The sequence below is a fragment of the Rhineura floridana genome, chromosome 10, assembly GCF_030035675.1.
Source record: "Rhineura floridana isolate rRhiFlo1 chromosome 10, rRhiFlo1.hap2, whole genome shotgun sequence".
Taxonomy (NCBI): domain Eukaryota; kingdom Metazoa; phylum Chordata; class Lepidosauria; order Squamata; family Rhineuridae; genus Rhineura; species Rhineura floridana.
This window is the reverse complement of record NC_084489.1, coordinates 21154135-21170105: the sequence shown is the minus strand read 5'-3', so window position 1 is coordinate 21170105 and position 15971 is coordinate 21154135. Positions and strand designations below refer to the sequence as shown.

General features: G+C 42.8%; 2 protein-coding genes across 6 annotated transcripts in view; one reads left to right on the top strand and one right to left on the bottom strand.

Annotated features, from left to right (window-relative positions):
* Window positions 1-2463, bottom strand: part of LARS2 (leucyl-tRNA synthetase 2, mitochondrial) — a 100496-nt gene extending 98033 nt beyond the window's left edge. For 2 of the 4 annotated variants that reach the window (XM_061586994.1, XM_061586995.1), the window contains exons 1-2: window positions 2236-2463; window positions 470-724 (exon numbers count right to left, since the gene is read on the bottom strand). In XM_061586994.1, coding sequence (XP_061442978.1) covers window positions 470-724; window positions 2236-2310 — 330 coding nt within the window. In that variant the 5' untranslated portion in view covers window positions 2311-2463. Of the gene's footprint in view, window positions 1-469; window positions 725-2200 lie in introns of all 4 variants that reach the window. The other 2 variants (XM_061586992.1, XM_061586993.1) reach the window with 2 other exon arrangements.
* LOC133365308 (uncharacterized) lies at window positions 2422-15766 on the top strand. Of its 2 annotated transcripts, XM_061586996.1 has the most exons (9): window positions 2422-2562; window positions 2981-3055; window positions 3659-3845; window positions 7627-7740; window positions 12065-12137; window positions 12346-12544; window positions 12632-12793; window positions 14767-14824; window positions 15512-15766. In XM_061586996.1, the coding sequence occupies exons 1-9, from the start codon at window positions 2555-2557 to the stop codon at window positions 15617-15619; spliced, it is 984 nt and encodes a 327-aa protein (XP_061442980.1). In that variant the 5' UTR covers window positions 2422-2554; the 3' UTR covers window positions 15620-15766. The 2 variants fall into 2 exon arrangements, with proteins under 2 accessions (XP_061442980.1, XP_061442981.1); XM_061586997.1 differs by lacking the exon at window positions 2422-2562 and having other exon boundaries at window positions 2981-3057.
* Window positions 15767-15971: the final 205 nt, after the last annotated feature.

The window sequence follows — 15971 nt, the reverse complement described above, 5'->3', positions numbered from 1 at the left end:
AAGCTCATTGGTGTTTCCACAACAAGCTGGTGGGCTGCCCTCTTACTGAATGAACCCAAACAATCTTACATATCTGATTGATAAAAGGCTACAATTAATAAAGTTTCAGGATTTCCCAGAATATGGGCCACAATCCACTGGAACTGCAGGGGAAAAAAGAACACCAGAAACTCTGACTATTGTAGATCAGTTATTGCAGATGAGGTTGAAGATGAAACAGTGTTGTAAGAGACTAAAATAGCATGTGGCAATTTTGCATGGGAAAGATAATTCAGAACCTGGACAGATATATCCAAAAAGGATGAAATACAAACACACAGAAGAAAAAAACCAAATGGCAGGCACAATTTCATAAAATTTTGGAAACACTGAACTGTAATATACAATCATTAATGTTTCCAAGAGCAGGTAATACTCAGGGTGGGAGAGGAAGTGAAGCATGCATTTTCAATTATGCCACAATCCTTACATCTATTTCTGCAGTTTTGTTGAACTGTTCCTTTATTCTTGAATGCCACCATCTTTCAACTTTCTCCCTAGTCTCCAGCGTATAGCTTCTTTCCCACTTCCCTGTTTCACTATAAATACACCTGATGCATCTTGGAATTAGACTCTTCTGCCATTTAATTGGGTCCAATACTCCATGTATTTGTCTTCTCCAGGGTTTGGGACATGTGAGGAATCTATGGTAAATGAACCACATTCTGCAGCATATGTTAGCAGCCTGTAAAAAACATTAAATGATCTTAACTTCATTGTGATAATTAGCAGCATGATAGTTTTTTAGTTTAACAAAATAATGTTGCTCTTCATAGGGCTTCTAAGAATGAAAAAATCCCATTTAAAGACAAGGACAGTAAGCAGGCAAGTGGCCAGAGGCTTAGCAAAGCTTGAGGAAGACTACTGTCTTCCTTTGCTGAGACTTTCAGGAAAGACAGGGCCCCGTACCATTTATTGAGGCAGTTAGGCTGATGAGGTCTAGAGCCATCTCTGATGTCTGCCTACAAACTTTCTCCCAATAAGACAACCCCTTGAATCATTTTTTGCTTTTAAGAGACATGTGGCATCTTGTCTAAGTTTGTGCTATTTTCTTGCTGTGACACTGTATAGTAGTCACTGTTATTTCATTTTTATTTTATTGTGCAGCATGCCCTCTGGAAAGGAAGCTGATCTATCTTTACATGAAATTAAATAATAAAGCTGAAAATGAAAGCACACCCATACGGGAATGTCTATTGGGATAGTGCTCTCTGGATCTGTTCACATGCAAGACACAAGAAAATCTACAATAACGGAGGCTTTGGCGACGTATTACAGAATACAAAGGAGTGCGGGTGTGAGAATGTTTTACACATTCAGAAGAACCCACATTATTATACAGCCTTCCTGGAAGAGTGTATCATTTGTGAATGGAGCTTGGGCGTTACATGATGATACTCCCCACGTCAGAAGGCACACTACATACTCTTAAATGTTATCTTTATTCCATGGGGGTTGCCTGTGGAATTCACCAATCAAGCAGCAAAACAAAACAAAAAGTACAAAGCTCAAACTGCAGGTTCTACCTGGCTACAGAGCAATGATATATAAATCTGTGAGAAACATCACAGACACCTAAAGGCCACGGGCCTAACTTTTTATGATTTCCCCTCTATGCCTATTTATATTTAAGACCTCCTAGGGGAACCTCAAATCACAGAGATTCTGCCACACACAAGAAGGGTAAAGGATCCAATACAGTGGTGGGGTGAGGGGGGAGCAGACTTCAGGACTGAAGGATCTATTTTGTTTTTCTAGAACTCCCAGGTCCACTAACTGGAACCAAGTACAAAAAAAAGCTTAAAGGGGGGCAGAAATACACACAATTAAGAAACAGGGAAACTCTAAATGTATCTTAGCACAGGATTTTGTTTGCAGTGGCACCACTGAGATCAAATCTTTTCCCACAAAAATATTTCACTGGTTTTCTTGCAAGCGTTCTTCATTTCAGCAGCCCAATTTTGGAGGGATGGGGAGAGTTGCTGCTACTGTTAAACAACTGACAGTCAGAATTCCTTGGTAGCCAATTACAAGTCACCTAGAAATCTACTACTAGATCTCGATCTATCTTCTGCCCATTAACACATTTACACCTATGCTCGTTCACGCAGAAGAAACCTCATTTGAGTTCAATGGAGCTTATTCCTATATTAGCACGCACAGAATTTTGTAGAGGGACTACTCAAATAAGCCTACAGAGCGAGCAGCTGAGCGTGAGCAGACGAAGACGGCCGGTATGAGAGTGAGAGGCAGACTTGGAAACAAGGACATCTCCTACACGCGAAGAGGGATCGTCACTCACGCCTCCCACAGCCCTGGGGACCAACTGGGCGCAGCCATCTTGCTTTCGACTTCTCTCTCCCCGCTCTCGCGAACTGAAGACCGGCCCGCGCATGCGCACAATGATCCCGTCAAGGGGGCGTGATCTGGGAGAAGTCGCTTGATAGCAGAGCGAGGGAGTGCGCGCAGTTTGAAAAAAGGAGACTCTGAAGTTCAGGGGAAACCACGTCACCAAATGTCCAGGTGGGTTGTTTGTGTTCCCTTTCCCCCCTGAGTCCCTTTTCGCTTTGTCTTATCCTGTTGCTTGTGTTCCTCTTATATCCTCTTGTGATTAAAGCTAGCGATTATAAACCGCTGCATTCGTTCAGTGGGGTGTTGGCTACCCCGTCCTACAGACAGCCAAGAAGCAGCAGACAGTTCTGATTGAAACCTAAAGTTCAGAGGCGCTGTGCTTGACAGATCAGTTTGGCTTTCAGAGAAGGCAAACAAGCAATGCATGTGTTGCAAATGGCTGTCTTTGGTATGAGTTAAGCTTCGTCTGTGTTCTGCCCTTCTGCTTCTTTATCTGAGCTCCTCTGCAATTTAGGGAGATGTCTGGAGGTGGGGGAGAAGGTACCTGGGTGCCATCATGTCAATGCATTTACAATCTGTTATTTCACAGGTCACATGCAAGACACAAGAAAATCTACAATAACGGAGGCTTTGGCGACGTACTACAGAATACAAAGGAGTGCGGGTGTGAGAATGTTTTACTATATGTCTGCTAGCTGTTTGTCTTTCCAATAAGTCAATATTCTTTTCAGACGTGGGACCCATCATTAACCCAAATTTGGATTTGGGGACCCACATTTTTTGCCATATATTTGGACAGAGGTAATGCTGCTTTTGTGGTCCCCATTAGATCAGGCCACAACCCAGTAACGTATCCTGAAGAGCAATGCTGTAAGCCATGGGTGGAGAACCTGTGGCCCTCCAAGTGTTGCTGGCCTGTGTCCCATTAGCCCTGACCATTGGCCATGTTGGCTGGGTTGGGGCTGATAGGAGGTGGAGTCAAATGCCATCTGGAGGGCCCCAGATTTTCCATCTCTGCTATAAATGAAGGCTATTGATTGGTTATATTGGTGGGGAACCTGTGGCCCTCCCGATGGTGAGGGGCTCCAGTTCCCATCAGCTCCAGCCAGCACGGCAGATAGCCAGGAATGATGGGAGCTGTAGTTCAGCAATATCAGAGGCCAGGGAAACACAGGTTTCTTGTTCATGGCTTATCTTAGACAGAGATGGGGAAATGGAGGTTGGTGTTAGCCTCTGCAATTTGCCATGTTTCTCTTTTTTGGTTTAGAGTTCCTGGAATGCCCCGCCAGAGCCGCAAAGTAGCCAGATCTGCTTGCACACCTCCTCCGCACACACCAGTCAAGGGCTCTTCATGTTCACCACTCAATGGCACTTCCTCCTTGGATTACAGTGTCCTGAAGAGGACACAGTTGCAACACCAATGTAAGAAGTTGGGGCTTCGTGCTACAGGGAAGGTGAGAGGGCACTGTCCTGGTTCATACTGAACTTTCTGCCCTGTCTTCATCTCACTGTTGAGAGTTAGATGGGAATATGAGCTTGCACAGTTCCAAGTTCCTATTTGATTATATTCTCATTTTGAACAGTGATGAAGGAAGCCCTACTTTCATCTTCCCTTCTAAGCCCAGTTAGCCCTGACTATTCACAACCAACTGCAGCATCTCCCCCCTGTAAGGTAGACTACTCTTTATGGTTAATACCTAGCTGCTAACAGTGACCACAGAAAGTTCCCCAAAATATTGGGAGACTTCAAAGACAGAATGAGACCATATACATATTCACTAATAGGCAAAAAACCTTGCGGTTTAAGAATGTACCTATAGCTCACAGATATTTCTACTAAACTTTAAAAAGCAGGGAAATTGGGCAGCTATAGTGAATGCACCAGGGGAGCAGGAGACCTGAACTCCTCTCTGAGATATTGGACTGCCCTACAAAGTTGTCAAAATGCAAACACAATTTGGGTTGGTCTTTCACAGTCCAATCCACTTGCTGTGTAGCTTGCAAGAATTTGGTAACATGTGCCTCTGAGCATATGGTGAGTGGTGGCAACAACTGCCATCTCCAAAGATGGAGAATTACATTTTTGTACGCTGGTGTTCTTCTTACTTTGCTTCTTTCCTGTGTTACTAATATTTCTACAGAGAATCTAAACTAGAAAATTTTATTTCCCTCATTATTCATCCTAGAAATCTGTGTCAAATTTATTTTTATTAATTTCAAAGCCTTTTTACTGGTTAATGTCATATGATGGTGAAGATAGCCTTTTTGTTTCAAACTGGAGGTTATGGTCTATTTCTGTTTTGGGTGCATTAACAGTTGGACCTGAAACTGCAGTTTAATGTAAAATCAGACTGATTACAATATGCTGCTACTTTAGCAATGGCTCTAGTTGTTGGAAAAAAGAGGATGCATGTTTTCAGCCTGCTATGTTTAAACCACTTTATTTAAGGCAAGGTGTTCACAATCAATTAAAAACATAGAGCACACCTAGAATTTTGCTAGAATATATTTCACCTCCCACTGTTTTATCTTGTGCAAATTGAGACACTTCTGAGGTCCACTGGAGATTATTTTGCAGACGTCAGTGCCATTATTCCACAATTATGTTTGGAGTTTTTTTAGTATAAATTTTGCTAAGTGTTGCTGTACTTCACATATTCATAGAAACAAAAGCAAAAGAAAATGATTTCCTATAGAAAACTTCACTAAAATTGCAAAGTAAATCAGACATATTTAAAGTGACCATCTGAACTAGATCAACTGTCTTAATAATGTTGCTTCCTCCCAGCTAAAACAAGATCAGCACAGGACATATCTTCTTTCTATTATTTGGGCTGATTACAGGTGTTGCCACCACTCACCATATGCTCAGAGGCACATGTTACCAAATTCTTGCAAGCTACACAGCAAGTGGATTGGACTGTGAAAGACCAACCCAAATTGTGTTTGCATTTTGACAACTTTGTAGGGCAGTCCAATATCTCAGAGAGGAGTTCAGGTCTCCTGCTCCCCTGGTGCATTCACTATAGCTGCCCAATTTCCTCGCTTTTTAAAGTTTAGTAGAAATATCTGTGGGCTATAGGTACATTCTTAAACCGCAAGGTTTTTTGCCTATTAGTGAATTTCCATGCTTTTTAATCTGGGAGGTAAGAAATGGGATCCTGTGCAAGTTTGCTGAGAATGGATTGATCATTTGCATGCTTATTGAGTTCAGTGGGATTTACTCCCGTGCAATCATGCTCAGGATGGGTAAAACTGACGGGGGGAGGGACGGAGGGCTGGAGTGGGCAGGGAAGGCGGAAGAAGGAAGAGGGGAAGAGAAAGGGAGAGGAAAGGGGAAGGAGGGAAAAGGCAGGTCTGATCATTTGTATGATTATTGAGTTGAATCGGATATACACCTATGCAATCATGATTAGGATAGGTAAAACTGACCAGGCTGGGCCTGCCAACCAAGACGTCTTCTGTATCTTTCACAGTTGGGCACGGGGAAGGGACAATTCTACCTTGTGGTTTTTCTCATTACAATGTTGCAAGAACACCAGCACTTGGCTGACTTTCTCTTCTCCTAAAGATACAGGATCAGTCTCAGGCCCTGAACCTGGCAACCCTACCTCCCACCCAAATTTAAAACAAAGCTGTCCCTGGCCACATCCACACCAGGCCTCTATTACACTTTGGACAATCATTTATTTATCTATTTATTTAGTGCATTTATATACCGCCCCATAGCCGAAGCTCTCTGGGTGGTTTACAATAAATAAAAACATTAAAAACATATATACAAATTTAAAAACACATCTTTTAAAAACAATTTAAAACAATTTATCATGGCTTCTCTCAAAGCCATGGCTCAAAGCCAATCATGGCTTCTCTCAAAGAATCCTGGGAAGTGTAGTTAGTAAAGGGTGCTGAGAGTTGGTAGGAGACGCCTTGTTTCTCTCACAGACCTTCAGTCAGAGTGGCTGACTGTTAAACCATTCTCTCAGGGGAATAGGAGTCTCCTCTCAGCACCCTTCACAAACTATACTTCCTAGGAGTCTTTGAGGGAAGCCATGACTGTCTCAAGTGAAATCAAGTCTGGTGTGGGTGTGGCCCTCTGATTAGCCAAGCCCAGCAGCTATGAGGCTTTTAGAACACTGACAGTTGGTCCTTACTGAGCATGCTCCGCGCTATGATTGGGTCCCAGCCAAAATTTATTAAATTAATTAAAAATCAGCCAGGCATTTTTTAAACTTTTAAACTGCAGCAGATGAAGGTCAGAGTATGGGGCAACGTCAGTATTAGGATTACAGGTACTCTGTGAACATGGCTGATCTTTAATGAATGACAACAGATTATAACTCTCAGAGAAAAAAGTCCAAAAGGGCTCTGAGGTTTTTCTCTCTCCTTTTTACACTTTGAACTGTCTATTCTCTCTGACTGTTTTGTGTATCGCCATGGAAATTGACAGGGTTGTTAAGCAAGCGTTTCTGAGTTCAGGACTATAAGTTATGTAAGGTTTTGTTTTGAAATGAGCTTATGGGAAGCATCAGAATGGCATGGGGGGTATTTTCCACTTAACATTGCGGAATGTGAAAAATCCACGCTGGCTATAGTAGCCACTCTCGTGGCTGTATAATATCCATTTGTGAGCAGCTACTCCATATTTGCTTTCCTCTTCCCTCCCTGTTCATTTTTCCTTTTATATTCTGTCAGTTAGATTGTGAACTGTGGACAGGGTTTGTCTTATATATTTTGATACTTGTACAACACTTAGAAAATATTTGGTGCTTTGTAAGTATATAAAAATAACTATATCATCAACAACTTTAAAAAGAGGCTTAGTTCTTGGGTGAGTTTAACTCAAACATCCCTGTTAAAAGGGCTGGCCTGAGACCTGGCATTTTTGGGTAGGTGTTGGGAGCCCAATTCCCTGGCAAGGCCCAGCTCTGTCACTGCTCAGGGACTGACTCTCTTCTACATTTTGTTTTAGCCCAGTGCTCTAAATGGCTAGGTCTAGCTGCCATTTTCATTTTCCACAATGCCCCCCACTCCACTATAGCATCAGTCTGTTGCATGGTGGGGAACTAAAACAACAGCTCCCTGAAATAACCCTTAAACTCATGGCTGTTGCCAGCTACCAAGTAGCCATTGCTGCCAGTTAAGTCTTCCACTTTGCCCAGGACCGCCTCAAACCTGGAGCTGGCCCTCTTCTTGAATACTTACTTCTGCCTTTTCTCCACTTATTTTCTTCAGAATGCTGAACTTGTGGAAAGGCTGAAAGCCTATCACAGAGATCCCCAGCTGAAAGCAGCAAGCAGTGAAGAAGAAGAAACAAGCATTACAAAAGAGAGGCTCCACAACCCTGGGGTGAGTGATTCTAGGTCTAGGATGGTGGGACCTCAGGAGGAGATAACATATTGCATAGATCAGCAACTGATGGAGTGGAAAAACAGAAGCCTGGGTTGAAAATGAGATGCTGGTTTCTGAGTGAGAAATGCAAACTCTGAAGAAAGCGTATGGAACATGAGAAAAACCTGCTGGATCAGGCCAGTGGCCCATCTAGTCCAGCATCCTGTTCTCACAGTGGCCAACCAGATGCTTAGAGGAAGCTCTCAAGCATGTTGGCAGTCCTGAAAAGAGGCAACACTTGATAATGCTCAGTGGTAGAGCTTATGGTCTGCAACCCCCTGGCATCTCATGTTGGGGGACAGAAAAATCAAGAGCTCTGCCTAAAACTGTGGAAATATGCTGCTAAGTGACCTCAGTTTAAGGCAGCTTCATGTATTGATTTATAGGTTACCAAGGATGGGTATAGCATATCTAGGAGGATATGCTTAATGATCATACAGCCACAAGAGTGGCTGTATACTATAGCCAACATGGATTTTTCATATGCCGCCATGTTAAATTGAAAATACACCCCATGCCATTCTGCTGCTTTCCATAAACTCATTTGAAAACAAAATCTTACAAAACTTAAAGCCCTGAACTCAGAAATGCTTGCTTAACAGTCCTCTAAGTTTTCAGGATGATACACAAAACACTAAGAGAAAATCTAGAGTTCAAAGGGTAAAACAAAAGAAAAAATCCAGACCTCTGTTGGATTTTTTCTGTTAGTAGTCTCATAATTTGTTGAAATTAATTAAAAATCAGCCATATTCACAGAATACCTGTAATCCTGTTACTGACATTGCTCCACACTGACCTTTATCTTCAGCAGTATAAAAGTAAAAAAAAAAAGCATGGCTGATTTTTAATTAATTTAAGAAATTTAACATTGGAGTCTGATAGCACAGGCATGCTCAGTAAGAACCAACTGTCAGTGTTCTAAAAGCCAAACTAACAGATGTTTGGCTTGGCTAATTGGGGCCACACCCATGCCAGACATTTTTTCCACTTTAAACATGCTTCCCTGAAAGAATTCTGAGAAGTGTAGTTTGTGAAGGTGCTGAGAGTTGTAGGAGACTCCTATTTCCCTGACAGAGCTCCAGTGTCCAGAGTGGTTTTAGCAGTCAGCCCCTCTTCTGGGGATTGCAGCTCTGTGAGGGGATTAGGCCCTCTCCTAGCAACTCTCAGCACTCTTCACAAACTACACTTCCCAGGATTCTTTAGAGAAGCCATGGCTGTTTAAAGTGGATGTGGTGTGGATGTGGCCAGGGACAGCTTTGCTTTAAATTTGGGTGGGAGACTACTACATGTGTCTGCTGTAGAATAAAAAGCTGTGGGAAACCCCGAAAAATAATGATAAAGGAAAGCAGCTTTCCCTCTGCCCAGTGTCTGCCCACCCAAACACCTGCAATCAGGACTGCATCTTCAGAGATGGAGAATTACATTTTTTGTATGTATGTTGGTGTTCTTCTTACTTTGCTTCTTTCCTGTGTTATTACTATTTCTGCAAAGTCTAACCTAGAAAATGATACTTCTGTCCTTCTTCATTGTAGATATTGTGTCAAATTTATTTTTATTAATTTCAAAGCCTTTTTATTGGTCAGTGTCATATGATGGCAAAGGCAGCCTTTTGTGTTTCAAATTGGAGGTTATGTTCTATTTCTATTTTGGGTGCATTAACACTTGAATCTGAAACTGCAGCTTTGATGTAAAATTAGACTGATTACAATATGTTGCTACTTAAGCAATGACTCTAGCTGTTGGAAAAAACAAGCTTGGCCTGCCCAAGATGCATGTGTTCAGTCTGCTATGCTTAAACCACTCCACTTAAGGAAGGGTGGGCATGGTCAATTGAAAACATAGAGTACACCTACAATTTTGCTAGAATATATTTCACCTCCCACTGTTTTATCTTGTGCAAATTGAGACACTCCTGAGGTCCATTGGAGACTATTCTGCAGAAAAGTCAGTGCCATTATTCCACAATTATTTTTGGAGATTTTTTTAGTGTAAATTTTGCAAAGTGGTGCTGTATTTCAGATATTCACGGAAATAGAAGCAAAAGAAAATGATTGACTATAGCAAACTTCACTAAAATTGCAAAATAAATCAAACATATTTAAAGTGACTATCTGAACTATATCAACTACCTTAAAATTGTTGTTTCCTCCCTGCTACAACAAGATCAGTACAGCACATGTCTTCTTTCTATTGTTTGGGCTGATTGCAGGTGTTGCCACCACTCACCATATGCTCAGAGACACATGTTACCAGATTCTTCCAAGCTACAGAGGAAGTGGATTGGACTGTGAAAGACCAACCCAAATTGTGCTTGTGTTTGTACAAATTTGTAGGGCAGCACAATATCTCAGAGAAGAGGTCAGGTCTCCTCCTCCCCTGGTGCATTCGCCATAGCTGCCCAATTTAAAGTTTGATAGAAATATCTGTTGGCTGTATGTACATTCTTGAACCACAGGGGTTTTTTTTTGCCTATTAGTGAATATTTGTTAATCATGTGCACAGGCAAGATGTCTCTGAATATCAGATGCTAGGAACACAGAACAGTGGGAGGCTATTGTTTGTTTGTTTATTACATTTATATTCCACCTTTCCTCCAAGGAGTACAAAGTGGCATACATATGGCTCTCCCCGTCTCTATTTTATCCTCCAACAAACCTGTGAGGTAGGTTAGGCTGAGAGAATGTGACTGGCCCAAGGTCACACAGCGAGCTTCATGGCCAAGTGGGGATTTGAACCCTGGTCTCCCCAGTTCTAATCCAACACTCTAATTGCTATATCACACCACACTGTTGACTTTGTGCCCTGTATGTGAGCATCCTGGAAGCAATTGCAGGGAAGAGGACGCTAGATGAAATATACCTTTGTGTCCTGAAGTGGTAGGGATCTTTTGTTCTTGCTGCTGCTGTTTATTACTGTGTATTAAATTTTTATCTTAATGTAAAATGTCTCTCAGTGACTTACATGCACAATTAAAACCACCACCAAGTTTAACAATAAAAAACAATACTGCCCACCCCCCAAAACACAGAAACAGAAATAAGCATGATAACTGGGAGAAGAGATACATTTTAACCTGGGACCTTAATTCAGTTCCAGGCAGGCCTTGCTGGGGAGGGCGGTCTAGTTATCACTTACATAACTGTAGTGAACCAAATGCAGAAATGGCTTGCCATCAAAGTAAGGGAGGCATGAAGAGCTGTGCTAGATTAGGCCAAAGACCCATCTAGTCCAGCAGTCTGTTCTCACAGTGGCCAACTAGTTGCTCACGGGAAGGCTGCAAGCAGAATCTGAGCGCAGGAGCACTCTCCCCACCTTCAACAATTGCCTTCAACAATGGAGGTAGAACACTAGTCCCACCTACCTGTCAAAATCCCTTGTGTGGGGTTCCCAAGCACCTGACAGCCAGCTGGCTTTCAGGCACTTGGGAACCACAGTATAAAGGACATTGCCAGCCCTACACTTGGCGCTTTGGGCAAGCGCTTCTTTCTCCCCCTCCTAATCAGCCAAACTGAGCAGGGTTCAACACACACATATTTCTCATCAGCTGCTTGGTGTGCATGCACTTGTTCCCTGCTGCGACAAGTGCACATCGCCAATGCAGAATTGCACCCTGCCTGTCAGCTGACATCATAGGTGATTGACCTGTAGGCCAGAGGTTCCCCACCCCTGAAGTAGAACAATGGTGGTGGGAGATGATGGATTGATAGAGGCATATCACAGGTGACCAAGGTCCAAAATAGCTTAAAGCCAAAACAGACTTGGTAATATAGGTTTATTTTGCTTGCTTGCTTGTTTGTTTGTTTATTGACTGATTGATTGATTTGATTTGATTTATATCCCACCCTTCCTCCCATCAGGAGCCCAGGGCAGCAAACAAAAGCACTAAAAACACTTTAAAACATCATAAAAACAGGCCTTAAAATACATTAAAACAAAACAGCTTTAAAAACATATTTTAAAAAGCTTTGAAGACATCTTAAAGGTTAAAAAACATTGTTTTTTTAAAGAAGATTTAAAAACATATTAAAAGCAATTCCAACACAGACGCAGACTGGGATAGGTCTCAACTTAAAAAGCTTGTTGAAAGAGGAAAGTCTTCCAACAGGCACCAAAAAGATAACAGAGATGGCGCCTGCCTAGTATTTAAAGTTGAGAGGGAAAACTGCTTTAGACATGGGGAACAATGGGTTGAATGGTTTTTGGGAATAAGAGAAAGCATAAAGTCTAGAGTGAAGAGGTGAAGCTCAACTGTATCTCTAACTCTAACACCCATCCTTTCCAGGCCCCTCCAACAGTTCTTTCTCATCTGGACTTGGCCAAGGATGTAAAAACTGAGCTGACTGAAGAGAAAACAGGTGACTAAATCTTTTAGTGGGGGACTGAGTTAGGAAATGAATTAATGCTCAAAAATAAACAGACTGGAGGAAGGCTTTACTAGAAAAGATGATGACAGATTAGACTCCTCAGAACTGAGGTTGAAGAGTGTCAATGAAGCTAGGTTTGCTCTCTGTGTGTGTGTGCATGCATGCGCGCTGCTGAACCAGCTCTATTTTTCCTTTGTAGATATTGTCTATGGTTGGTGTGTGGTCCATGGGATGGCACTCTACCGCCCACCATCCAGCTGGGCTCCTCTGTTGCTCCGTGGCGGCTTAGTCTGTGTCCAGGATGGGAAGAACATTGTCCCCTTCCATCTGCCTCCACTCAAGATCCCTGTCCCTGATGGCTTCTTCGACAACTATGTCTGTGAGGACTGTGTGATCAGGTAAAGCTACAGCACTGCCTGCTCTTTTTGCCATGGATCCCCTAACTCCTTTTCCAGCTTTAACGCTTTCCCGGTTTGCTGCTGCAGGAACAGAGAGAAGCCAAAGAGATGTCTCCTGTGCCAGCAAATACAAGGGAAAGGTAACCAAGATTCCTTATCCCAGAACTTCTTAAAGAGCCAGATTCCTCTTCAGGAGAGTATGTCTCGGCCTTCACTCCATGCAGCTGGTGTTTCTAACGACAGAAGAAGGTGAGTCAAGAATCCACAGAGCTGTCTTTCTCCAGAGTATATGCTTGTGAGGGGAAAGATGACAGAGGCTGATTTTTCCAGTACGGCAGGTATGTATCTTGTTCACACTTACGTCTTTTGGGAATCTGAGTGTGTGAATATGTCACCCACGTGTCCCATCACTTTAGAAAAGAGGGATCTTTTGCTAGGGATAAACCAGATGCTTTGCCTTGAAATGTGCCTAAATAAGGTGTGTATAACCTATGATATGCAGGTCCAAACCAGACTAAAACAAAGCTTTCTTTTACTGAGAGAAGAGAGAAGGATACAAAATTATTGGGTGTGTGGCAGCATTAAACATTAACACACTAACCCATTCATAACTCCAAACTAAAGAGATAAAAGGTCCCTAGTGCTATAAGGAATGACAGATCACCATTCTAGGCCCAGGGAGTGGGCAGTGGAATGCAGCTGCAATAATGTGAAGGAGCTCTGACCAAAAAGCAGGAAGGAATCTCTTTGCCTCCAGGTTTGCACTGAGACACAGACTCCCAGTGGTCTGCAGTCCTGTGCTGCATTCCTTGAGAATGTAGTTATACATGTTGGAGCTCAGATGGCATCTTGGGTCTCAAACCCTGCTCTTAAATCCAAAAGGAGGGGTCTGGGTATGAGGAGATCTCATGTTGGGGATGTATTTCTTGCTGACACTCAAAAAAACCAGCTCTGCTTTCTAATGCTGTCTTTGAACAATGGGGTTGTTCTGTGCATGAGGGAAATCAGCCAAGAAATGAGATAACTTTTAATTCAGGGTCTTCACATTCTTTGAAAGTGCCAAAAGGAAGGCACAACGAGTCAGAAAAGAGGGGGTTGGGGTGGGAAATTTAGTGCAGAATACTCCAAGATCTTGCAACCCTTTCGACTGCAAATGGTTAGCCAGAACACTCGTAACAGTCTCTAGTGATGGTAGTCAGTGGTGCTATCTGAGCAGGACTTTGAAGCCCTGGACCTCTGCACCACTCAGCTGAATGAGCAAGAGGAGCCCCCAAATGCAGTCAAGCATTCCGAAGTAATACACATTGCCATCTAAATAACCGTCCCCACCTTTTAAAAATGGCTCCCACTTAATATTAAGGCCAAAATATAAAATCATCTAAGTAGTATGTATGTTGGTTTAAAGTGGTAATTCTTAAACTATATACCATGAGAAATTATGTTTCCTGTGTCACCAAAGTATCCACCCACAGAGGTGGTTACCCTCTATGCATTCCTTATTCAATCTGCAAAGGGGACAGATTTATTCTGCTGCACCTCTGTCACTGGGTGTGATTAGATCTAGTTGCTTGCTATGCAGCAGTATTGTCTGCATCAGAGGAGGCTGCCTGTTGAAACTGCATGAGTCAATGTTCTGGGCTTGCTGTCTTCCTGTTAGGAGACACATCCAGATCCCTCATTTAATGCAGAAAAACGGGATGGAATCCTCTGTTAGTTTTGCACAGCATACAAAGGACTCTTGCAGCCAAAAAGGTTTAAAATGTGTGTCTAGTTCTATTTGGGGCAGGGGTGCATTGACTATAAGAAGTTTGAGAAATATTTCTTTGAGGCTGTGCATTGCACAGAAGAGGCTTAGATTTTTGCATGCATCCTGCAGATAAATTGTCATGTCTTAGTTGCTACTTCTCCTTTCACCGGACAACTGAATCCATGTTCCTTCTACCAGGGTTCTGTTTGTTCTTGAGAGCAGAGTTCCCCTCCTTTCTTGTATTTATATATAATGCTATATATACGTAAAGTCAGAGTCTCTCTCTCTCTCTCTCTCTCTCTCTCTCTCTCTCTCTCTCTCTCTCTCTCTCTCTCTCTCTCTTTCCCCCTCCCCTTTTGTGTTTAGAAATAGTTGCTAATAAGTAGAGAGGGCTACTTATGATGGCTCAGTGGGGATCGCATTTTGTCATTTACCTAGTGCTTAACTTCTCCCTTCCACTCCCCTGGCCTTGCAGGACCTTCGAGATTAAGAAACTGTATCAGCCCCAAGAGGATCAGGCGTATGCCCAGCAGGTGAGTCTCCAGCAGCAATGCTACTAGCGTTACTGTGGAAATTGCTTGCGTGGATCCTACTGCCACAAAATAATGAGGGCCGGCTGTGGAAAAGGCAGCCATTGTTAGAAACGTGAATTCTATGCTAGGGATCTTTAGGAAAGGGAAAGAGAATATAACTGCCAATATTGTAATGCCATTATACAAACCTGTGGTGCAACCAGACTTGGAATACGGTGCACAGTTCAGGTCACTGTACCTCAAAAAGGATATTGCAGAGCTGGAAAAGGTGCAGAAAAGAGCAACCAAATGATCAAAGGGGGCTGAATCACCTTCCATAGCTGTTAAAATTCAGGTTCTACTTGTGGGCTTCCCATAGACATCTGATGGGCCACTGTGAGAAACAGGATGCTGGACTAGATGGGCCTTTGGTCTGATCCAGAAAGGTTCTTATGGGTGTCCCCTGTTAGGTTCAAAGATGAAGGTTTCTCCTATGTGAGGATGTGGCTTGGAATGAGGAAACAGCTGGCTTGGATAATATGGGGCTGCCCCAACTAAATGTTGATACTTATCCAATGTGGTTGATTTGGGGATAGGGGAGGATGACTTACTCCTTGAGAACTGCTTGGATGCTCTGCTTACATAAGAAGAGATCTTCAGGATTTGTTCTGGAAGTGAATGGCAACCTTTTCTTCCTTTCTCATGCAGGTAGATGGGATCCTTTCCCAGATGGCCCGTGGACAGCTTGGTATGGACCGAGCTTTTTATCCCCTCCAGCCCCTAGTTGTCCATTCCCCAGCTCCTTTTGAAAGATGAGTGTGTGAGATTTGACCAAAATTGACTGGGAAGGAAGATCCAAGAGAAGTACGTTCATCTGTTCTAGCTCTTGTGCATATGGATGTCCTGTCCCCCCCCTTTTTTTTTTTTTTTGATCTGTTATAATAAAGATTCCTTGAAACGAAATACTGGATCATTCCTGCCACCACATTCTGAAAGGAAAGGGCTCTGTAGCCTGTTCACATCCATGCCCCTCAGGAGGCAGACAGTTCTGGGTGAAAACCTAGCATCCTTTCGGAGGAAGTATATAAATATCCCAAGCTCCTACTGAGGCAAAATAGCAGTTGCTCTCTAGATTTCCAGACCACTTTATTTCACCTAACCTGTCCGC

Excerpts from the sequence above, each read along its gene's own strand:
- LOC133365308 (XM_061586996.1), top strand. Across the intron at positions 12,138-12,345 it reads GCTGACTGAAGAGAAAACAG|ATATTGTCTATGGTTGGTGT; the intron begins GTGACTAAATCT and ends TTTCCTTTGTAG. Across the intron at positions 14,825-15,511 it reads ATCAGGCGTATGCCCAGCAG|GTAGATGGGATCCTTTCCCA; the intron begins GTGAGTCTCCAG and ends TTTCTCATGCAG.